The 25,493-nt window shown below is 41.5% G+C and overlaps 1 protein-coding gene across 1 annotated transcript in view; it reads left to right on the top strand.

The window, feature by feature from the left end:
- LOC140476966 (1-phosphatidylinositol 4,5-bisphosphate phosphodiesterase gamma-1-like) overlaps positions 1-25,493 on the top strand; it is a 217,236-nt gene that overhangs the window by 154,625 nt on the left and 37,118 nt on the right. The window contains exons 16-24 of the mRNA XM_072570007.1: positions 562-749; positions 13,838-14,038; positions 14,316-14,435; positions 17,083-17,266; positions 18,632-18,709; positions 19,614-19,717; positions 20,216-20,312; positions 21,905-21,971; positions 24,427-24,590. Of these exons, the coding sequence (XP_072426108.1) occupies positions 562-749; positions 13,838-14,038; positions 14,316-14,435; positions 17,083-17,266; positions 18,632-18,709; positions 19,614-19,717; positions 20,216-20,312; positions 21,905-21,971; positions 24,427-24,590 (1,203 nt within the window). The remainder of the gene's footprint in view (positions 1-561; positions 750-13,837; positions 14,039-14,315; positions 14,436-17,082; positions 17,267-18,631; positions 18,710-19,613; positions 19,718-20,215; positions 20,313-21,904; positions 21,972-24,426; positions 24,591-25,493) is intronic.

Raw genomic sequence — 25,493 nt, 5'->3', positions numbered from 1 at the left:
ATTATGCAGTATTATGGTATAATGGTTAGGGTATTGGGTGGTGGCTTATGCAGCAGTTTTATAGACCATATATTCTGCTACTTTCCAAAGTTAAAATAGCATGAGATATAACCAGAGCACCATTCTCCGTGACCAAGATAGTTTGTTTCATATTGGGCTTACTTACTAATACAATTGTTTGTACTTTTTGGCAGTAAATATGGGGAAAAAATATTTGGGGTGACATTCCAGAAGCATAAGAATCATTGCAGCTTCTATACTTTATGAAGGGGCCCTAATAAACAATAAGTAGTCATAAATATTATAGGTCCTAGATTTTGTTCTCCTTTCTGTGGGGAAGTGGAGCGGTCTGCTTGTATTTGGGATCAGTTGCACTATCTGCATTCAATCACTGTGGTACAGTGTTCCAAAGACTACACTCAAAAGCAAAAACTAATGGGATTTTGTGGTCCCCCATCAATAGTTGGTGAGTGCCAGTGCTCTGCGTCATGCATCAAGTATCTTGTGATCAGGCCTGATGTTAGATGGTGACACTTTGCTGCAATTTGTGGTTATCAGCAGGAGTTCAACAACAACGATCTGCACTTCAGCGAGAAATGGTTCCACGGGAAACTCGGTGGAGGGCGAGATGGTCGTCAGATAGCCGAGAAGCTTCTCCATGAGTACTGCACAGAGACTGGCGGAAAGGATGGCACTTTCCTCGTGCGGGAAAGTGAAACATTTGTGGGTGACTACACTCTGTCTTTCTGGTAGGTAACATCTAGGTTTAGAGGTGGTACAGCGTAATGATGATGTTATGGGACTAGTACTCCAGAAGGTCAGGCTGATTCCCTGAGGTCATGGATTCAAACCCACCACAGCATCTGATGCAATTTCAATTCAGTTAATGAATTTGAAATACAAAGCTAGTCTCTGTAATTATGGTATGAAATTGCCAGCAGTAGTCATACCATGAAACTACCATTGATTATCCTAAAAACCCAACTAGTTCACTTATGTCCATCCAAGGAAAGAAAGTATGGTATCTGACATATAACACTAGACTCCCAGCAATGGAGTTGACCCTCAACAACCCTCCAAAATGTCCTAGTGAGCCACTCAGTTCAAGGGCAATTAGATATGAGCAATAAATGCTGGTCTTCCCAGCAATGCCCTTGATAGAGAAAAGAGAAAAAGCCAGAATGAGAGGAAACAATGTGTTAATGAGTCTTCCTGTGACCTGTGCTCCTTATATGTTCTGAAGAGGTAGGCATGATATGATAATATTTAGTGCTCTACATATTTCTTAAGTATTCCCTGACCCTTCCATGCACTACTCCTCCAGCTCCAATCACAATGCACAAGCATGAGCAATGTGGGAGATGATGGTGGGGTAACCTTGTCAGAAGCAATAAGAATTGAGTTCAGATCTGCAAAGGAACACTGGCACAAAAAAAATTTCCACTTCCCAAACTTACATCATTACTTGTGCACTATGGCACCCTGCTCATTTTATTCTCCCTCTTGCCACATGTGGACGTGTTGGCCACTGCCGGTTCCTGGCACTGGTGTTATTTTTAAAGCCCAGCCATTCACCAAGTCCAGTGCTGTGTGCCCACATTTGCACTGAACTTTTAAAACATTTGTCCTGGATATATCAGTCAGTAGATCATTGGCACTCCACTTTGCTGATGGGAACTGAGGACCCACTGAATGGGTGGGTCTGTTTGCTGGCTGCCCATGGAGTGTGCTCTGAGATTTTGGGTTTGATGGAGGTCTGGAGGAACACACAGCATCATAGAATTGCAAGAGACTGCTCTACCTTCCATATCGGGAATTGTCACCGTCTAGTTTCTAACCAGTGGCTGCAAGAATGGGAGACTGCATATCAACGAGGTAAGATGATTTAATAATAAGGAAGTTGATGGATGTAAGTAGTCCTCTCAGTGCTTGATTGCAAGAATCTCACTTCGTTATAGTTGGAAAATGGGGCTTTGTGCTCCTAATGTTATGAAAGTCTTCATTGTCCCTCTCACATGATCCTCCAAACTATCTCACCAGTGCTTATGCTAGGATGGCATGGTGGAATTCAGCAGGAGTCAGTGTTGGAATCACAACTATTCACATTATACGTGAACAATTGGGACAAATGAACTGAGGGTGTTGTACTAAATTTGCAGATGACACAAAGATAGGTGGAGAGCCCAATGGTGTTGAGGATGTGGGAAGGCTACAGAAGGACTTGGACAGGCAAGAGGAGTGGGCAAAGAAGTGGTAGATGGAATACAGAGTGCGCAATGGTCGGAAGAATAGAGATGTAGATTTCTAAAGATTTCCTCTTGTAAGATTTCAGAAATCTGGAGCACAAAGAGACTAGTTTGGATTCTCTGAAGGTTAGCTTGCAGGTTGAGGCCTCAATCAGATCAGCCATGATCCTATTGAATGGTGGAACAGGCTCAAGGGGCTGAATGGCCTCCTCCTGCTCCTAACTTGTATGTTCATTAGGTGAAGGGGTATTATGTTAATCAAGGATGGCATTTATCCACTAATTAGAGATAACCTGACTAGTTAGAGTCAGGAGATTAGATTAGATTAGATTCCCCTACAGTGTGGAAACAGGATCTTTGGCCCAACAAGTCCACACCAACCCTCCGAAGAGTAACCCAGCCCGACACATTTCCCTCTGACTAATGCACCTAACACCATGGGCAATTTAGCATGGCCAATTCTCCTGACCTGCCCATCTTTGGACTGTGGGAGGAAACCGGAACACCTAGAGGAAACCCACACTATGGGTTTCAGGATATAGAATCAGTTTGGCTGGAGATGAGGAATAGTGAGGAAAGAAGTCTGGACTGGGATGTTGGTCTATGGACTCCATACTAATAACCACAATGCAGGACAAAGTTTACAAGAGGAAATAGCAGGGGCGTGTGGTAAAGGGACAGTAACCATACATGATACCTTACATATACCTTATATACCTTACATATACTTTATATACCATATATATATACCTTACATATACCTTATATATAACCATACATATACCTTATATATAAGCTCGTAAAATCAGACTGGCTGGATTAGCCTGGATGAAGAATTCCTAGAATGGTTTCAAGACAGATTCTTAGAGAAGCAAGTTTTGGAATCAATCAGAAATCTGGACCTTTGCAAGCTGATGGCCTTTTGGTATTATCTCTAGATGATTGATCCACAGACCAATCTGGTGACCCAGATTCAAATCCTGCCATCGCAGTTGGTGAAATTTGACTTTAACAAAAAAAATTAAAATTTAAAATTAATGATGACCATGAAACTGCTGTTCTTTGTCAGGAAAACCTCATCTGATTCACTAATGTAGGGATGGAAGCTACTGTCCCTACCTGGTCTGGTCTATATGTGATTCCAGGCCCACAGCAATGTGATTGATTCTTAACTACCCTGTGGGCAACTTTGTATGTGCAATAAATGCTGGCCAGTGATGGCCACATCCTGAATAAAATTTAACTTGTTATTGTGTAATGTGACAGGTTGAGTTAGTGACTACAGAGTGTAGACACCCCTAGATAGCAGAAATCAAATTTTGCATTCAGTCCATGTCCAGGAGCAGCAAGAATTCAGGCTTGGGCTGATTATTAGCAAGCAATGTTTGCATTGCACAAGTGATAGGCAGTGGCCATCACTAAGAGAGAATTGAACTGTCCTCTTTGACCTTCAATTGCATTACTCCTGTAATTTGTGGGGGTTATAATTGACCAGAATCCAAACTGGACAAGTCACTAAATGTTAAATTAGAACAAAACAGCGTCTAGGAATTCTACAACAAGTAACTCACTTCCTGACTCCCCAAAATCAATCCACCATCTATAAGAGACAATTCATGAGTGTGATGGAATAAACCCCACCTGTCTGGATGGATCCAGGTTCTCAAATAGCTTGACGCCATCCAGGATAAAGCAGCCTATTTGATTGGTGTCCAATCCATCACAGTGGTAGCCACATACAAAATGCAGCAACTCATCATGCCTCCTTTCTTCCAAACCCTTGAGTACCACACCTGGAAGGACAAGGGCAGTAAACACATAGGAACAAGACAACTTCCAAGGTCCCCTCCAAGCCAGAAACCATTCTGATTTAAAACTAAATCACCCATCAGTATACTGGGTCAAAATCATCCTAATGTCATTGCGTATGTACCTACACCAGCAACAGTTCCAGAGTGTGGATCACCACTACCTTCTGACAGGCAATTAAGGATGGGCAATCAGGTTTAGCCACTGCCACCCACATCGAATGAAAGAATGAAAAACAATATAAACGAGGACAGTTGTGATTCAACAGATCAATCCCAGGAATGGCCAAATCATGGCAAGGAACAAAGGGAATGATTCTGAACTGCGCAAATTATGACTTTGCCCATTTTTCCCAAAGCAAAACCTAACTGTGCAACTACAAGTATGCTAAAAAGAGTGAGAAATTCCCCCTATCATATCTGTAACTTCCCTTAGTTAGCATGTTTAGAAAACATCTTCAGTTACATAATAATAGAAACAACACAGTTATTTCCTTTCTTGTAAATCCTCACAGTTTGGTGCTAATCTGACAGCTGGCAAGTGCAAATCTGTCAGGTCTATTCAATCAGTAGGGATCAGCAACTTTGGAAACCAGACAATGATTGACCATTTCATTATTTTACCTATTCAGTATTGGTTAAGCCTGAGAAGAGTGGAGTCTCGAGTAATGTGAGGTGTTCTGCAGGACAGGAGCTAAGTGATGTATATAATGAGATGAATTGTATTCGGCTCTACTACCAGGATGTAATTTTAGTCTGAGCCTGAGACTGACGGAAAGAAATTATTTCTCTCTCTCTCTCTCTCTCTCTTTCTCTGTCTATCGCTGTGTTAGATATAGGCTTGCAAAGTGAAATTGTGTTATTGTCAACTCAAGTTAAATTGATTAAAACCATCAACTCTTAATTGGAACACTCACTTAGAGAATCTATGAATGAATTTACACTTAGAAGTAGAAATGTCCTTGGCTGACATTGGAAAGATCTCTGAGATTTACTCTGAGTCTATGAAATTTTAGATGATCTCAGAGTAATTGATGCTGACAACGGAAAGAAATAACCCCAGCACTTTGTTTGCATTAAAGACAAATATGGATGAAACTCAACTCTCATTGATTAGTACAGTAGCGTCAGATGTAAGTTCGATTGGATGAGCTGAGTACTCAGATCCTTTTTTGATCATGTAAATAATTTAGATTTCAATGTAATGGTCATGATTAAGAAGTTTGCCGATTGTACAAAAATTGGTTGTATGGGTGGATAGTAAGGAGGAAAGCTGTAAGATAGGAAAGCTGCAAAAAGATATAAGTGAGGCAGTAATATTGTGAATAAAATTCTAACCAAAGAAGTGTGAGATTATGTATTTGGAAGGACAGACAAGATAAAGTAATACATAAAATCATTGGATACTGAGAAGTATTATGATACATTCGGAATTTACAGTATTTGCACAGTGATCCTTGATGATGATAAGGTGAATCTGATCATTTGCTTTATCAGCCAAAACATAGGGGTAAGAGAGGTAGGATTATGCCACAACGGGGACATAAACACGAGTTAGACCACAGGTAGAGTACTGTATCCAGTTCTCATAACTGCACTACAGAAATACAGAAGGTTTCCAGTAGAAAAGATACAGAGAAGTTTTAGGGAAATATTGCAAGATATTCAGAATTTTAGCCATGAGAAAAGAATGGATAGTATGAGGTTAGTTTCCTGAGAATAATGGTGGCCAAGGTAGATTTATTTGAGCTGAATAAAATTATGAAAAGCCTTCATTGAATTGGTTGAAAGGACTGATTTTCCTCAGTAGTATGTCAATAACTAACAGATTCATGATAAATGGTGGTAGGAGATGAGGTATATGTTTTGTTCACCCATATGGTGGTGGGAGTCTGAATCCTACTGACTGAAAGGATGACTGAGCTGGAAGCTCTCATCACAATCAGAAATAGTTGGATATACACTTGAAGTTCTGTCATTACTGTGATAATCTGTCTATGACAACATTTTGTTGAATGTTTTCTTTCATTTGATATCCATGCTTCTTTTCCCTAATTGACATCAGTTCTTTCAGTGGTTAATCAGTTTCTTTTCAAACTCATAAGCTCATTACTTTCCAAACCAGGGTTGTTTGTAGTCTCACTCTCCCTCACCCAAAGCTCTCAGTGGATTTGAAAGTTTATTTCCATGTAAAGCCAAAGATTCGCTTCAGCACGTTCACCTTTTTCTTACTATGAAGCAAAAGACAAGGGAAACGAGGAAGACAGATCAAGGCTTCTGTAATATAAATGAAAAAAGATCATTGTAGTGATTGTAACAAGTTCAACTGGGTGAACCTCATAGAATATGAGTTTCTGATTGGAGTTGTTAATCTGGTCCAAACAGGGAGCCCTGGCTGATAGATAAGAATAGGTGTGTCAGATATCCTGTTCACTCTGAGAGCAGGATTCTCTATGTAAGTAAAGGGTGACTTGGTGACAGATACTAGTTGAGTTGTTTCAGCCATTTTAAAATAGCTTCCCATTTGAACCTGTGACAAGTGTTTCTTGGTCTCCATTTGGCCAGTCTCAATAATGGTGCGATTGAAATAAGGAGGACATATATTCAAACATATGAAGTAGGAGCCAAAGTAGGCTATTCAGCCCCTCAAGCCTGCTCAATAACATGGTAGTTGACCTGTTTGTATGTTGAATTCCATATTCACATCTGCTTTTGAAAACCTTAGATTCCCTTTCTTAACAACAATCTATTTAACTCTGTCTTGAAAATAATGAATCACTGCATTGCCTCTTCTTTATGAGGCAGAGAGTTCCAAACTTACATAACTATATGAGAGTAAAAACCCTCCCCATATCTGCCCTAAAAGAACAGCACCCAACTTTAAAACAATAACCCTAGTTCTGGACTGATCCACAAGAGGAAACATCCCTTCCACATCCATGTTGTCAAGACTATTATGCACTTCAAGACTATTAAAGACCTTCAAATAAATTACTCTTCACTCTTCTAAACAAACCCAGCCTGTTCACCCTATCGCCAATCACTCATTTTGTGCATCAATCTTCCCCTGAACTGCCTTCAGTACATTTGCTTAAATAAGGAGACTAAATCTTCACATGGTATTTAGGATGTGGTTGTGTTATCTTTGGACTGAATTACTGTACATCTGTCTTTTCTGATTTATTTCAAAGCAAGGCAAAGATTATTCTAGTTCTCAAAATCCAAACAGTTTGTCTAAATGATTTAAAACATCTCAGAACTTTACAGTCATAGTAAGAAGCAACATTTCTCTCAGGTTTCTCTGAGATTCAGAAGGCAGTCACTGAATTCACTAGCTCCACCCACAGAGTAAAACAATCAAGCACGGTCAGCCGGGCATATGCAAACATTTTTTTCCTTTTAAGTAGTGATCCGATTAGAATAATTGAATGTGGTACAGTACGGGAGAGACCTTTCAGCCCATTGAGTCCATACCACCAAAAATGTAGAAAATCTACATTAGTCTCACTTTCCAGCACAGGGTCCATAGCCTTGAATGCTATGATACGTCAAGGCTGATCTAAGTACTTTTTAAAGAGGTTGTAAATTGGCAATTAAATAATTAAAAAATCAAGCATAAATACATCATGTCATTTTTTAATATTCTTCCCTGATTCCTCGCTGTATGAAATTAATTTGACTGATGTGCGTTTCTGATGTTTACTGTTACAAATATGTTGTGATTCTCTGTGATCAGCTTGATGAGGTGGACGATCAATATCACAGAAATTAAAGGAAAACGTAACCTCATAATCACTGTCCTCAGAATATCTCCATTTATTTGCTGTCAAGTAGATTGTATTTCATTTGGTGTTAGGTTCAGAAAAGACTTACAAGAATGTTATCAGGTTTGGAGGTTTGAGCTACAGGGAGAGGCTGAATGGGCTGGAGAATTAGAAGCTGAGGAGTGACCGTATAGAGGTTTATAAAATCTTGAGAGACATGGATAGGGTAAATAGACAAGGTCTTTTCCCTGGGATGGGGGAGTCCAGAACTAGAGGACCTAAGTTTAAGGTAAGTGAGGAAAGATTTAAAAGGGAACTAATGGGCAACTTTTTCACACAGAGGGTGGTGCATGTATGGAATGAGCTGACAGAGGAAATGGTGGAGGCTGGTACAATTGCAACATTTAAAAGACATCTGGATAGGTAAATAAATAGGAAGGGTTTAGAAGAATATGGGCCAAGTGCTGGCAAATGGGACTAGATTAGGTTAGGATATCTGGTCAGCATGGATGAGTTGGATGGAAGGGTTTATTTCTGTGCTGTACATCTCTATGACTCTGTGGACTCTAATAGAGAAATTTTGGGTTTCTTCAACTTCTTGATCTGCTTCGGTAATGGTACAAGCTTGGAGGTACAATTTGACCATTTAGAGCGATAGAGTTATACAGCATGGAAACAGACCCTTTGGTCTAACTCATTCATGCTGACTAAGTTTCCCAAACTAAACTAGTTCCATTTGTCTGCATTTGGCCCAGATCCCTCTAAACCTTTCATATTTAAGTCTAAATGCTATGTGTAGGATGCTGTTATGAGGGGCGGTGTGGACTTGATTGGCCAAATGGCCTGCTTCCACACTGTAGGGATTCTACGAGGTATGTTTTAAATCTTTCTCCTCTCACCTTAAAATTAAGTCCTCTAGTTGTGAACTCCCCAAGATCACCCCTCAACATTCTATACTCTAGTGAAAAAAAGAACCAGCTTATCCAGCCTCTCCTTATAATTCAAATCCTCCAGTCCTATTAACGTCATTGTAAATCTTTTCTGCACCCTCTCCAATTCAATAATATCCTTCCTATAGCAGGTGACAAGAACTGTACATGGTAGTGCAAAATGGCCTCACCAACATCCTGTTCAAACTGCAAGATGATATCCCAACTCCTTTATTCATGGTCTGAGCAATGAAGATATGCATGCCAAATAACCTTTGTCTTCAAGTTTCCATCAAGACTCTCTTCTGACTAAAGCTTATTACATTCTACTTTTTTTTTCATTTGTTCTTGAAATGTGGCTGTCTCTGATCAGGCCTGTATTTATTGCCTATCCCAAGTTGCCCAAGGAGCAGTTAAGTGTCACATGCAGGCCAGATAGGTAAGGTTGGCAGACTTTCTTCCTTCGATTAGATTTCCTACAGTGTGAAAACAGGCCATCTGGCCCAACAAATCCACACCGACTCTCCGAAAAGTAATCCACTCAGATCCAATTCCCTCTGACTAATGCACCTAACACTCTGGGCAATTTAGCATGGCCAATCCACCTAACCTGCACATCATTTGGATTGTGGGAGGAAACCGGAGCATCCAGAGGAAACCCATGTAGACACAGGGAAAATGTGCAAACTCCACACAGACAGTCGCCCGTGGCTGGAATCGTGCCCAGGTCCCTGGCACTGTGAGGGCCACCAGGTCACCCTGAACACTAGTAAATCAGATAGGATTTAAAACAATCACTACACTGTCACTATTAGGCTAGATTTAATTCCAAATTTTTAAATACAAATTTCACCTAATGGGATTTGAACCATGATCCCTGGAACCATTGCCACTGCACCCACACCGCCCCATCCTAACATACACGTTTAATCTGCCATTCCTGCTGAAAGTTTTGTCACTGTCAGGACATTGTAGGATTCCTAATTGTCAGGAAATGATCTTTTACATTTGTCAAAGCAATTAAGTCTACTTCGACCTTCATAAAATGATTCTACTTGGAGCATGAGTTGCACTTTTGTTGGGATTTGGTGAACATTTCTACAGCTTAGGCAGTGTTTTGAGGGTTTCTGAATACAATGGATCCTGCATTGGGGGGGGGATTGCAGAGATCTCCTGGTCCATAACTCTTGCTGTTAAGTTGGTGGGCGACTGTGTCTGGTCCATTCTTTGCTGACCTCTTGGAATCTAGCATGCCAAATTCAACCTGAGCTGCCAATACTATGGCTTTTTTTAAAGGTTAAATCATTGTGCTTCATAAGGAGATATTCCTCAATTCATGAGATGGGAGTGTTTTCAATTACAGGCCATTCTGCTATGACGCATGTTTCGTTAATGCACATTTGCTGCAACAGGATTGACGAATTGGAGACACTGTTTCTCAAGCACAAACTTTTAACTCATGAATTGGTTTTTAACGTGATTTCATCCCCATTAGTTTAAACGTTGCTGCTATTACACAATTTTGTTATAACATGGGATTGCACGAGAATGGACCTACTGCATTATAGCAGAACAAACTGTAATTGAACATCAGTCATTTAATTGGTTACTGTGTTACATTTACATGTAGAAGCGAAATGCTTTGGTATTGTGAATGGACTCACAATTTCAGTGGTAGCTCTTCAATTATCTTACCTTTTTTTGGACTGGAATGTTTTCTAAGATCAATTACTACATCTGAAACGTTGATGTCTATTCCATGAGCTGCTTGAATATTCCTTGGCCTTCCACTTCAATCCAATCCATAAGTATCAATTTCTTAAGGACTACTGCTACATTCTAACTGTCCATCCCCATAGAAAGCAAGTAGATCTAAGTCCATCCACCTAGGACATGAGAGGGCCTTCCAGTGAACAAAGTAAAGGTGCTGGGCCCAATAGATTTAAACTGTTGTCCAATATCCTTGTTGTCTAATGTCATGTTTGAATTGGGTTACTGCATATCTTACTTATTTGATTTATTTCAGAGTGTAGTGATTGGAATGAGGGACAAGTGGATCTCATTGACTATGAGATCCTTGATTGGGGTTGTTAACTTGAGTCAATGAGGGAGCCCTGGCTGACAGAAATAAACAGGGGATTCAGATAGTCTTCTCACTTCAGGGACTGACTCCAAGCTGGCTGGTCACAGCCAGTGTATTGTGCACAAGTAAATATAGAATGACTTAATGAAGGGATTCACAGAGTAATGAAGTTATTCACAGGGTAATGCTAGTTCTAAATTAATTGAATTGAATTGAATTTATTGTCACCTGTACCGAGGCACAGTGAAAAGCTTTGTCTTAAGAGCAATACAGGCAGATCACAGAGTTAAGTAGCACTGATAAGTAAATAATAGTTAACAGTGGCAAAAACAAAAAAACACAGGTACATGTGAATGTTAAGAGTTTGAGAGTCCATTCAGTATTCAACAACACTAGGGTAGAAACTGTTACAAAACCGGCTGGTGCGTGTGTTCAGGCTTCTGTATCTTCTCTCCAATGGTAGAGGTTGTAGAAAAACATTGCCAGGGTGGGGTGGATCTTTGAGAATGCTGGCGGCCTTTCCTTGACAGACGGATTCTATAGATGGGAGGTTAGCCTTTGTGATTGTCTAGGCCGAGTTCACCACTCTCTGTAAATGTCTCCAATCATGAATGGTACAGTTGCCATACCAGGTAGTGATACATCCAGGCAGAATGCTCTTGATGGCGCACCTATAAACGTTGGCAAGGGTATTCGTCATTATGCCAAATTTCCTCAGCTGCTTGAGGAAGAAGAGATGTTGCTGGGCCTTTGTAACCAGTCCGTCCACATGAAGAGTCCAAGAAAGCTTGTTGTGGATGACCACTCCCAGGAGCTTGACACTCTCCACTCATTCCAACTCTGTGCTGTTAATGTGTAGGGGAGCATGAGTAACATCCTGCTGAAAGTCAATAATGAGTTCCTTGTTTTTGCCAGCACTGAGAACTAGGCTGTTTTCAGTGCACCATTTTTTCAGGTCTTCCACCTTCCGTCTGTATTCTGTTTCATTGCCATCTGAGATTCGACCGAATACGGTGGTGTCATCAGCGAACTTGTAAATTGCCTTAGTCTGATATTTGGCAACGCAGTCATTGGTATACAGTGAGTACAGTAGGGGGCTGAGTATGCACCCTTGGGGGGCTCCAGTGTTGAATGTTAGTGAGGATGAAATATTGTCCCCAGTCTTCACTGATTGTGGTCTGTGACTCATGAAGCTGAGGACCCGGTTGCAGAGAGTGGGGTTTAGTCCGAGATCATTAAGTTTAGTAATCAGTTTCGAGGAGATAATAGTGTTGAAGTCTGAACTGTAGTCAATGAGTAGGATTCTTACATAGCTGTTTTTGGTGTCAAAATGTTCTAGGGAGGAGTGAAGGGCAAGTAATATGGCATCTGGCATGGATCTGTTGGTCCGATTGGCAAATTGGAGTGGGTCAAGAGTAGTGGGGAGGCTGGAGTTGATTAATATCATGACCAGCCTTTCAAAGCACTTCATGACCCACTGAAGTTAGGGCCACTGGGCGGTAGGCATTGAGACATGCTGCATGAGCCTTCTTAGGCACAGGGATGATGTTGGCCCTCTTGAAACAGGCAGGGACAGTGGCCTGCTGCAGGGAAAGGTTGAAGATGTCCGAGAAGACCTCTGCCAGTTGATGTGCGCATGCTCTGAGTGCACGGCCTGGTACTTCATCTAGTCCTTTCCTTTGATTCATATGAACGAAAACTGATCTAACCTCTGATGCAGTGATTGTTGGGATAGGTTTGTCAGGACTTGTCGGAATAGGTGTTACCTCTCCGCCGAAATTCTGTTCAAAGCAAGTATAGCAGGCGTTGAGACGATCTGGGAGGGACATGCCATTGTCTGTTATCTTGCACTGTCTCTTTTTAGAACTTGTGATGTCATTCAGTCCTTGCCATAGTCGCCGGGTGTCTGTCTGGGTCTCTAATTTAGATCGGTATTGGCCCTTGGCTGCCTTCATGGCTCTGCGAAGGTCACACTTGGATTCCTTATATTTGAGTGAGTCTCCTGGTCTGATCTGATGGTTTTTAGCAGGTTCTGTGTGTCCTGATTCATAATATAAATTTAAGATAAAATTTACTAATCTTTAAACATCGTAAACCTTTACAGAACTTTTAATATACTATAATCAAAGTTCTCTGACTAAAATTTTCTCTCTACGAATGAGTCCACACACAGGATAAAGCAATCAATCACTGTACAAGGACATGTGATTAGACAAGCTTAGTCAAACAGTATAAGGAGTTTAAAAATAGAAATTGCTGGTAAAGCTCAGCAGGTCTGGCAGCATCTGTGGAGAGAAATCAGAGTTAACATTTCAGGTTGAGTGACTGTTCTTCAGAAGGGTCTGAGGAAGGGCCACTGGACCTGAAACAATAACTCTGATTTCTCTCCACAGATGCTGCCAGACCAGCTGAGCTTTACCAGCAATTTCTATGTTTGTCTCTGATTTACAGCATCTGCAGTTGTTTTGGTTTTTATTTACTATAACGAGTTTACAGTAAGTGAAATCTTGGAGGAAAACCTTCATTGCATTAGATTAGATTCCCTCCAGTGTGGAAACAGGCCCTTCAGCCCAACCAGTTCACAATGATCTACCAAAGAGTAATCCACTCAGACCAATTTCCCTCTGACTAATGCACCTAACACTATGGGCAATTTAACATGGCCAATTCACCTGGCCTGCATATCTTTGGACTATGGAAGGAAACCGGAGCACCCAGAGGAAACCCACGCAGACACAGGGAGAATGTGCAAACTCCGCACAGAAAGTTGCCCGAGGCTGGAATTGAACCCGGGTCTCTAATGCTGTGAGGCAGCAGTGCTAACCACTGAGCCACCATGCCACCCCATTGTGCGTTTTGGAGATGAACCTTGGGTTAGGGGTGATATCCTTAGCGACAAAAGATTTATAAAGACAAGGTCCAGAGAACTTGCTTTCTTTATATAAATTTTACTTGTTCTTCACAATCAGTTGATTTTGGTCTGATTCAGAAACTCCTCTTTTCACAGGAGATCGGGGAGAGTTCAACATTGCCGCATCCATTCACGCCAAGAAGCTGGCACCACCAAGTTCTACCTGACTGATAACCTGGTCTTTGACAGCCTCTATACCTTGATCAGCCATTACCGGGAGGTTCCACTGCGTTGTAACGAATTTGAGATGAGACTGACTGACCCAGTACCACAACCAAATGCTCATGAAAGTAAAGAGTGAGTGTTACCTCAAATGCATTCACCTCAGCTTTTTAAACTAAGAAGCCAAAGACTGTTGATGCTTTACTTGGTCTGCTATGCATGTTGTCACAGGAACCTCACAAAGTACTCCTTTGGCAAAACATGTTGCTTCTTTTTCTGTATTTTGTTGATTTGTGAATCAGTTTAAGGTAGCAGCATGCAACAAGAGCAAGAGAAAATGTGAATTAAATCAAGAAATGCTTTGGTGATAGCAACTTTTGGAATATGATTACAAGGCTCTGTTTTCCTTCAGGTGGTACCATGCCAACCTGACACGACTACAGGCTGAGCACATGCTCATGAGAGTACCACGGGATGGAGCCTTCTTAGTGCGCAAACGAAATGAATTCAACTCATATGCCATATCGTTTCGGTGAGTGATCGCAAATGTCATGACTGAATTACACATCTCCCGTCCACCGCCTCCAACCTCATAGTCCCACAACCCCACACCGCCCATTTCTACCTCCTGCCCAAAATCCACAAACCTGACTGCCCCGGCTGACCCATTGTCTCAGCCTGCTCCTGCCCCACCGAACTCATCACTGCATACCTCGACACGGTCCTGTCCCCCTTAGTCCAAGAACTCCTCACCTACGTTCGGGACACCACCCACGCCCTCCACCTCCTCCCTGATTTTCGCTTCCCCTGCCCCCAACGCCTTATCTTCACCATGGACATCCAGTCCCTATACACCTCCATCCCCCATCATGAAGGTCTCAAAGCCCTCCGCTTCTTCCTTTCCCGCCGTACCAACCAGTACCCTCCCACTGACACCCTCCTTCGACTGACTGAACTGGTCCTCACCCTGAACAACTTTTCTTTCCAATCCTCCCACTTCCTCCAAACCAAAGGAGTAGCCATGGGCACCCGCATGGGCCCCAGCTATGCCTGCCTCTTTGTCAGATATGTGGAACAGTCCATCTTCCGCAGCTACACTGGCACCACCCTCCACCTTTTCCTTCGCTACATCGATGACTGTATCGGCGCTACTTTGTGCTCCCACGAGGAGGTTGAACAGTTCATCCACTTTACCAACACCTTCCACCCCAACCTCAAATTTACCTGGACCGTCTCAGACTCCTCCCTCCCCTTCCTCGACCTCTCCATTTCTATCTCGGACGACTGACTCAACACGGACGTTTATTATAAACCGACTGACTCCCACAACTACCTAGATTACACCTCCTCCCACCCTGCCCCCTGTAAAAACGCCATCCCATATTCCCAATTCCTTCGCCTTCGTCACATCTGCTCCCAGGAGGACCAATTCCAATACCGAACAACCCAGATGGCCTCCTTCTTCAAAGACCGCAATTTCCCCTCAGACGTGGTTGACAATGCTCTCCACCGCATCTCCTCCACTTCCTGCTCCTCCGGCCTTGAACCCCGCCCCTCCAATCGACACCAGGACAGAACCCCACTGGTCCTCACCTACCACCCCACCAACCTCCAGATACATCGTATCATCCTTCGTCATTTCCGCCACCTCCAAACAGACCCCACCACCAAGGATATATTTCCCTCCCCACCCCTATCAGCATTCCGGAAAGACCACTCCCTCCGCGACTCCCTCGTCAGATCCACACCCCCCACCAATCCAACCTCCACTCCCAGCACCTTCCCCTGCAACTGCAAGAAATGCAAAACTTGCGCCCACACCTCCCCCATCACTTCCCTCCAAGGCTCCAAGGGATCCTTCCATATCCGTCAGAAATTCACCTGCACCTCCACACACATCATTGACTGCATCCGCTGCACCCGACGTAGCCTCCTATACATTGGGGAGACAGGCCGCCTACTTGCGGAATGTTTCAGAGAACACCTCTGAGACACCCGCATCAACCAACCCAACCACCCTGTGGCTGAACATTTTAACTCCCCCTCCCACTCCGCCAAGGACATGCAGGTCCTTGGCCTCCTCCATCACCAGACCATGGCAACATGACGCCTGGAGGAAGAGTGCCTCATCTTCTGCCTAGGAACCCTCCAACCGCAAGGGATTAAAGCAGATTTCTCCAGCTTGCTCATTTCCCCTCCCCCCACCTTTTCTCAGTCCCAACCCTCAGACTCAGCACCGCCTTCTTGACCTGCAATCTTCTTCCCGACCTCTCCGCCCCCACCCCCTCTTCGGCCTATCACCCTCACCTTAACCTCCTTCCACCTATCGTATTCCCAACGCCCCTCCCCCAAGTCCCTCCTCCCTACCTTTTATCTTAGCCTACTTGGCATACCCTCCTCATTCCTGAAGAAGGGCTTATGCCCGAAACATCGATTCTCCTGTTCCTTTGATGCTGCCTGACCTGCTGTGCTTTTCCAGCAACACACTTTTAAGCTCCCTCCTGAATTACACAACACAAATTTCACAAGTGATCCTTTTATTTTACATGGGTCATAGACTCAAATAATGAGTAGACCAACTGCTCTTGCGGAGGAAAACTATGAACATTAACAAGAGAAAAATGTTGTTGATCCTGTTATCATTACCTGTTTGCATTTTAACTCAAGATCTAAGTTCATATCCAGTCCAGACCAATGGCTTAGAGTTAGGCTAAATCACACCTATTGATTGGAAAGATTGTTTTAGGCTTTCTCAGTTCAATAACCAGAACTGCTCCCAAATCAGGTCAAGTTTGATGATCTCACTCAAAGCAGCCATTCCATAGTTGATGTGATGAATCTAAAAATATTATGTCAATTAGGAGGCATTCTTTGGGTTTGAGTTGGATGCATGCAATTGGAAGCTGAAGAGAGGGAGCTTTGTCATGCATCTAACCTGAGCAAACCCGCTCTGGGGTGCCCCACACTCACCAAGAACCCGAAAATGGGAAAATATTGTAGTCCTGGCACTGGCAGCTGTCAGAATGATCAAAAGAAGGGTAACATGAAGATTTATTCAAGAAGAAGTCAATAAATTAATTCAGAGGGTTGTAGGCCCCTTGGGAATTTGGTTCCTCATCCACTAATCACTGTGAAAATAGATTTCTAGTTTTGCATACAAAACACTTCTTGATTTCCAGGGCGGAGGGGAAAATTAAACACTGCCGGATCCAACAGGAGGGCCGTCTCTTCATGCTCGGAAGCTCAGCAGAATTTGAGAGCCTAGTGGACCTGGTGAATTATTATGAAAAGCACCCTCTGTATCGTAAAATGAAACTGCGGTACCCAATCAACGAGGAAACTTTGGAGAAGATGGGTACAACAGTAAGTGAGCAAGTGGAGGTTTCATTGCTTCACATTTCATTTTTGAGTTATTTACTTTTGGATACTTGTATGAGAGACAGATGGGTCGCAGGAAGGAGAAGCAGAGTTCAGGCAAGTGATTGGCAGCTCTGCTCAGATGTGCTTCAGATATCTACCATGATCCTCCCATTGTAATTGCATTGAACTTTAATTGAATGAACGGGAGAAATTTGGCGTGGGGTGGTTAGGATTGGAGGGTGAAAGTGTCAGAAATCTGTTTTCTCCAACCTGCCCACTTCCTGCTTTACCTGGATCCGGAAATTGAGTGCGCAGTCAAGCTTATGCCAGAAAAACAGCTCTAGCTTTCAATGCACTGATGATGCTGAGGACCTATTGTCATTCTGTTTGTGAAATTTAACCACTTTTAGCCAGATTAGCCAAGGATCTTGTCAGACAAGAATGTAGTGGATCCAGAAAGTATTTTCAAATACTCTCGAAATCCAGATATCTACCCGGAGAGCCTTCATGACGAGGACATTTCCTCCAATGACCTTTACTATAAGGCCACTGACGTGCACTCCACTAAAACATGATCCCCACTGCCCCATAACCTCTCCACTCACTCTGCACCAAACATAAATGCCTCAGCAGCAACAAACCCACTCCAGAGATGTCAGAGTACTCCTGTACTCTAGGCTGACTCCCCGGCTCAGTAGCCGAGAAATTCTTCATTGTCAATACTAGTGCTGCTCAAGTGTCACTAGCTATAAGCTGAGAAATTATGCAAAAACTCATTGTACCCTTTCAAATTGATGTTGGCAATCCCTTGCACTATTTTATAGCAATATCCTCAATCCCTGGCCTGAATTTATCCATTACCTAATATCACAAAAATAGGTTATCTGTCTAACATCACTGGTTGTTTGTGGGAACTTACTGTGTTGCTGCATTGTCTGTACTACAATAGCGATGACGTTTCTAAATTATTTCATTCACTATTCAGTATTATGGTACTTCAAGTATCAGTAAAAGATCTTATATAACTGCTAGATCCTTATTTCTTTATTGTTAAAGTTTTTTAAACAAATATTCATTTAGTGAAAGTTGTCTTTCCTTTGGAAGGAGGAATAGGTGGATAACTAGCAGGAGCCCAATCACATACCTAACCATAGCTAAATTTGGTCAGGGACCTAAGAGTAAACAGTCTAGTCACTCCTTCAATAAAGAGTAAAATTTTAAAAAGACCAAAATGGTTGAAAAAAATTAACATTATTTTTCAAAATAAATAATAATCCCCAACTCAATATTTAGTTGCTGTTATTCCTGTTGTAGAGATTCACTCATCAGACTCTGTCCTTCACTGATTACTGATTACTTTGCCTTCAGGAACTGGATTATGGAGCACTTTATGAAGTACGGACGCCTCATTTTTATGTTGAAGCCAATAAGATGCCAACTGCAAGGGTATGTTAGAGATGAAACAGTATCTTGGCTTATGGGGCTCGGTGTTGCAACAGCTGTAATGCTGTCCATTCACCTCTTGGGTGCATATTAGTGCAGGCTACTGAGATGAAAATTTCCTTTCTGTATTGGTTTTGAGGAGCAAAGTAAATTTGCCGCCATCTTAATACAATTCCTCGTGGGCAAGAAAAAAATTAGGTACCAATTTGGCATTTCACTCAATTGCCAGTGTGGAATATGCAAATATTGTTGTTGGTGGTGTTATTTAGAGGCTGTTCTGATGGAACAGAAAGCACAACTCAATGTAATCCTATGGTATACTGGGAATGGCACAAAGAGTAGCAATCCAGAACCCTAAGTTAACGTTCTAGGGTATATGAGTTAAAATTCCAACATGGCAAATGATAAATAATTACTGGGAAAAATGAAAGCTGACCTAATGGTGAACATGACTATTGTCAAATTTTATAAAACCCATCTGGTTCACTAATATCCTTTAGGAAAGGAAATCTGCCATTCTTACCTGATCTGGTAAGCATGTGATTCCAGACCCAGACCAATACTATTGATTCTTAACTGAACAATTAGTAATGGACAATAGATGCTGGTCTAGACAGGAATGCCCTCACCCCATGAACACATATGAAAAGAAACTCTAGACTGGCTTGGATAGCTTGATTTCCAACTTGATACAAGTTATGGCATCTGCTTTCTGAGGTGCAGTCCGTTGGGTACCTCCCACTGACCAAAGGGCTGAGGGTAAAACAGGTCTCCTAGCCATCCCCTACACTGAAACCTGAAAAGTATATTAAAAATCAAAACAAAAATTAGGACAATATTGTCCATTCCTGAATGATTATGTAATAATATCCCATTTTAGCGAAACTCTAACTCTGCTCTCTTCTAGTGCACAGTCAAAGCACTGTATGATTACAAAGCACAGAGAGAGGATGAGCTATCCTTCTGTAAACAGGCTCTGATCCACAATGTCGACAAGCAAGATGGTGGATGGTGAGTTTACTTTAGCAACAGATTACTTTTCAAGATTGAAATTTTAACAACATAGGTTTTGGTATTAACTGGGATTATAAATGTGGAGAACAAAAAAATTAAGTGGGGAAATAAAGGAAAAGAACTTGACATGTTGCAAAATAAACATGAAAGATGGGAACATGAGCCTTTGTATCTAAAGATTGAAAGTGGAAAATATCGGATGATGAGTTGGTCAAACTACAAGAAGTCAGCAAAGAGAAGTGAAGAATGTGGTAGAGCAATGTCTCTGTCTTTTCTTCTGTATGGTATGTCAATGGCTTATTGCTACAATAATGCTAAATGATGATAGTGAACAGTAAATGAAAAGCCAAGAGCAGAATAAAACAACTTAAAACAGAAAGTGACAGAAAAAGTGGAAATGTTATCAAAGATAGTTTATTTCCTGTTTTTCACTAGCTGTCCTTTCCTCATCCTGAATACCTCTTACCCCTACCCCAACTCCCCCTCCCCCCTCAGGTGGCGAGGAGACTATGGAGGTAAAAAACAGCTGTGGTTTCCAGCAAACTATGTGGAGGAGATAACCAACACACTTGTCCCTGAACAGGATGAAGCGGTGAGCAATTGTTTGGTATCTGTTAGTCCTCAGTGGAAGGATATTTCATCCTGGAAGCAGGCTTGAAGAAGTCAAGGCCATTCAGAGGGTGCAAAGGAGATCTATTAGAATGGCATCAACAAAAGGTCTTAAGTTATCTGGACACTCCAGAGAAGCTAGGATTGTTCACCTTAGAACAAAGAAGGGCAAGAAGAAATTTGAGAGACAAGTCTGAAACTTGATGGAGTAGATTGTGAAAAAAATGTTAAGACTGAAAAGAGGATCATTAAGTAAAGGATGCTGATTTAATTTGTCGAAAAAAAGGGAGGAGAGGATTTTTTAAAAAAAATTTGGTGTGTTAATATGTTCTAAGATGCTCTACCAGAAAGGATGGTGAAAACAGATTCAGTGCAAACTTTGACATGGGAATAGAATATGTACTTGAAAACAAAGATTTGCAGGATTATGGAGGAAGTGGATTGAATTAGACAGTTTTTCAAAGGGCTGGCATAGGTACCATTAGCTGAATGGCCTCCTGAACTGTAAGACTATATTATTCCAGGAGTGACACTCTTATTCAATATGAGGAATAGCTGGGAGAGAAAGGGAAGGAAGATTCCAGAATAAGAGAATGGGCTTGTTGTCAAACAAAGCTACTTAAAACTTGACCTTGCAAAGTCCATCCTTTTAATTTGATCCTTGTTAGTTTGTCACTTCCTTTATCTTCCTAGTGCTTCCACACTTACTGGGACAATTCTGTCAATTTAATGGATCTAAAGTAGATACTTTGGAGAGGAGGATTCACTTGGGTCTTCTATAGGTTGCACACACTCCCTCAGTAACTCTGCAATGGAATGGCAGTGAGGCACTGTCCAAGCAGTTCCCCATAGACTGACCTCTTAGCCTCAGCCTTGCTGCAGTGAGAAAAGGTAAAGGCAATTCCCCTCAAACAACAAATTGGGTATATCTACACCACATGGACTGTAGCAGTTCAAGAGAGCAGCTCAAGCCCCACTCTTAAAGGAAAATTGGGATGGGCAACGAACAAAAACAAATATAATTGCTTGAAAAACTCAACAGGTCTGGCAGCATCTGTGGACAGAAATCATAGTTAACATTTCAGGTCCAGTGACCCTTCTTCAGAATTCAGTTGCTGCCAGACCTGTGGTGTTTTGCCAGCAATTTCCATACTTGTTTTTGATTTTCAGCATCCGCAGTTTTTTCAGTGTTTTTAAGGAAAATAAACATTGACTTTGCTAGTGATGCTAATATTCCATGGAAGAAGGAAAAAAAATCCACCCAAAGGTTAGATTTCCAATGCTGAGACTATGGGAGCTGGTCACGTGCTGACTCTATGACCTTTTGTTTTGTTGCATGTTGTAATCATACACTCAGTGTTTAGTATCTCTTTGCAGATTAGAAATAAACGGCCCTTCTCTTTTTAAGCAAGTCTCAGAAATTTGCACGTGGCAGTATGTCACTTATGTGTGATGGATACTGAGGATAACTGTATACATATAGAGCTTTTATAACTGTATACATATAGAGCTATCTGAAATTGTCTAGATAGAGGTATGATTTTGTAACTTGTATGATCTCTTCTGTATCTGCAGTCTGTGGAAAACAGTCCACTGGGAAGTTTCCTCAAAGGATTTATTGATGTTCCAACATGTCATGTCGGTGAGGAGTCTTGCAAAATCGTATGCTCCCTTATATTATTCTTGTTTTCTATTAAACTTTGTATTATAATAAGCAACAGAAAATGACCAATGACCAACTTTGAGTGAACTGTTTACTAAGTTCATAGGTGTCCATGACAATGCTATAGCAGTACAGAAAGAAACAGATTGCAAATATCTTTACAAATAAACTAGCAAACAAAGGTACAAACAAGCTAAGTGACCTCCTTTGATGCTATAAATATCCATATGAATTAAAGTTATTTGCTAAGCACTCATAGGTCAGTTGCAGCACAGCAATTCCCAGCAGAGCTCCCTGGACACTTCCCCAGCAATATGTCTAAAGCCAATTTGGAATACCACAGTCCCAATTGGAAGGATTTCCTTTAATGTCAGACATGGTTCAGTGATTGCACATTTGCCTTTGAATCAGAAGGTTGTGGATTTGAATCTAACTCCAGAGGCTTAAATATCTAACCTAGGCTGGTACTTCTGAGGGAGTGATGCATTTTCAAAGGTTTCATCTTTCAGATGTAAGTCTTCTGTCCATTCAGATGGATTTACAGGACCCGAAGGCAATATTTAAACAGAAATCTGTTCAGGACGTATCTTACAGATAACTTAAGGAAGAGATAGAGAGGTATAGTGGAGAAGATCTAGATTGTGGTGTCAAGTTTGTTGGAGACCCAGCCATATGTGGTGAGCTGTGTTCCAGGTTTAGAGTCAGAGGAAGAGCAGGCATAAGCTTGGCATTAAACAAAAAGAGTTCAAACCTGTAAATTGTATGCCAAGGTAGGTCAGTGAAAATAGTTTGATTGATGACTGTGACTTTGTACATCGAATAAGAAAAGGGCAGCTACTAATTAGTGTCTATTAAGAGAACAGAAAAATCACAGACTATAATCGATCAATAGACAGAATGCTCAAAGTAATGGAATATTTGATAGCTAACAGTTCTAAAACCAAGTCCCAGAGCTCTTGCATGTTTCTGTGCTAATTTCCAAGACTTAAAGCATGATTCCTTGATGAAAGCTTTTGTGTATGAGAATTCCTTCAACCCTCTATCTCACCAGGGCTCAAGAGAGCTGAAAAGACTCATGCAACGTCAAGTTATATCTCATTGTTGTTTGATATCCAAACCAGCATTAAGAAAAATAGATAGACATGATTTACAACTAATCAATACGTCTTGTCAATAAAGTCTATCTTCAAGGTCATGCAGGAAGGACTTGGCCAATTTACTACAAGCAGGACAAATCAGAATGGCCAGACTGGTAAACAAGACCACTCTTGAAACAAGTACAACACTACTGGCTCTTTAATTAACTGTTAGTTGGTAACCTAATATTGACTATTTCTACTACTTCTGCAGACCAAACATTTATTACTAACATACCTGTTTAAACAATTAAATCACTTTGTTTTGACAGAATACTGCCTTTAAGAAAATCAGCATTTTATTACAATATTCATTCTTTGGGTGCAAGCATTTACTTCCCAAGCCTAATGTCCTTGATATATTCTGAACATTCTTGTTGGACCACTGTAGTCTGTGGGTGAAAGTAATTTAGGCTAAGGAGTGCCAAAATTTTGATTCAGTGAACAATGAACAACCAACTAATGCATTCAGGTTGGGATAGTCTGTGACCTGAGGGGATCTTGGAGGTGGTGGTTTTCCCATGCTATTGCGTTTGTCTTCCAGCTGGGATACTTCCCAGGTATAAGAGACATTTTGGCAGTGAATCATGTTGATAGAATTTAGCAAAAATGATGCTTATTTTTCCATCGAGGACATATTTCCTGAACAGACCTGCACTTTAATCCTTCCTTCATATGTGGGAACACAATTGTTCTAAAAAATGTACAGAAGAAGTCCAAGTATTGATGTTAATTTGCAAGTTACACTTTCTGTATGAACTGTATTATAGGATTTCCATATTCTAAAAAAGTCAAACCTCTGATCAGAGATGCTTTGCTAATGCACAATGTGGTAACAAACCTAGGAACTTGTTTCTGAAAGGGGTGAGTTCATTTGCATAAATGTTCCCACAGTCCCTCAGAAAACATACCACATCCACTGCTTGACTGCCCAGTTGGAGCAAAAATTAGGCCAGAGGTCACAAGAAGGAATTTATGAGATTAGACCTGCCTATATGGGGTCTTGCAGCATTTGAGGGTGATCAGGGAAAGAGGAAGGATGTACAAAAGAAAGTCGACAACATCCTTTTGAAGCCTTGAGAAGTACACCAAGAAACCAATAAGTCATCTATTTCAAACTTAACTTCTGAATCTCTTTGGACTCAGAAACTTCCTCCTGTTAGGTCCAATCTCACAGAGTAGCAATCACTCCCCGGCTCCTTCAATTTCTTCCCCACCCATCAAACCAGTGCCAATTTCCTGATTCAAAAATGTATTGGATGCTTTATGAAGTGACTGTAATTGTGTTCACTTGGCAGTTATCCAGAAGGAAGGGAAAGGAAGCAAGCCTTATGTGTTTACCATCCACTCCCAACAAATGTCCCACCCAGTGCAGATGTTGGACGTGGCTGCAGATAGTCAGGAGGATCTGAATGATTGGGCTGCAAAGATCCGAGAGGCAACACAGAATGCAGATGCTAGGGTAAGTGTGAAATAATAACCATTAGGAGGTTTAGGCACAATTAAGCTCTCAAGTGCAGAAAACAGAAAACAATTGCTTTTAGTTTCTTTATCCAATTCTTGAAGGAGATGTATGCAACAAATTAGGCCTAATTGGTAATGGTCGAGAGTGTGGTGCTGGAAAAGCACTATAGGTCAGGCAGCCTCCAAGCAGCAGAGAAATCGGTCAAAAGCCCTTTATTAGGAAGACCTTTCCTGATGAAGGGCTTTTGCCCAAAATGTCAATTCTCCTGCTCCTTAGATGCTGCCTGACCTGCTGTGCTTTTCCAGAACCACACTCTCGACTCTAAGCTTCATAATCTGCAGTACTCACTTTCACCTAATTGGTAATGGTGACTTTTTTTTCTCCAGCAGCAGAATGCACTTTTAATGAATTTAATCCAGTAGCTATTTGATTAAGGTTTGATTAAGGGAGTCAGACTGGGAATAATTTACCCTATACTAAGTCCTGATACTATTCTTCTCAATGACTTACATATGTCCAAGCCCTCCATGATTGCTCCTCTGTCAATCTCTCTAACCTTATCTAGCAGCAGCATCCTCCAAAAGCTCTGGGTGGAGGGGTAATGCTGTCAGACTCTGAACAATGTGGTCTATGGTGGGAAATTTGGGAGACACACACGAGATGTCAAGCGAGACCCTTCTCAACTCCAAGATGAATAAATCATGTTTTCTCAGCAAGTTCCTGACCTTGAGATAAGATTTTCACTAGTGAGCAGTAAGAGGTTTATTTACATAGATTATTACCCTCATACGATTTAATCTCGCCTTATTAATACGCCATTTCCCATTCTCCCACATACTAGACAAAGTAGACATTTAGAATACCCAATATGAAAGCCAGAGGGCACATTCCAAGGGCAGC

Source organism: Chiloscyllium punctatum, chromosome 5, assembly GCF_047496795.1.
Source record: "Chiloscyllium punctatum isolate Juve2018m chromosome 5, sChiPun1.3, whole genome shotgun sequence".
Lineage (NCBI taxonomy): Eukaryota > Metazoa > Chordata > Chondrichthyes > Orectolobiformes > Hemiscylliidae > Chiloscyllium > Chiloscyllium punctatum.
This window is presented reverse-complemented; position numbering and strand designations above follow the sequence as displayed.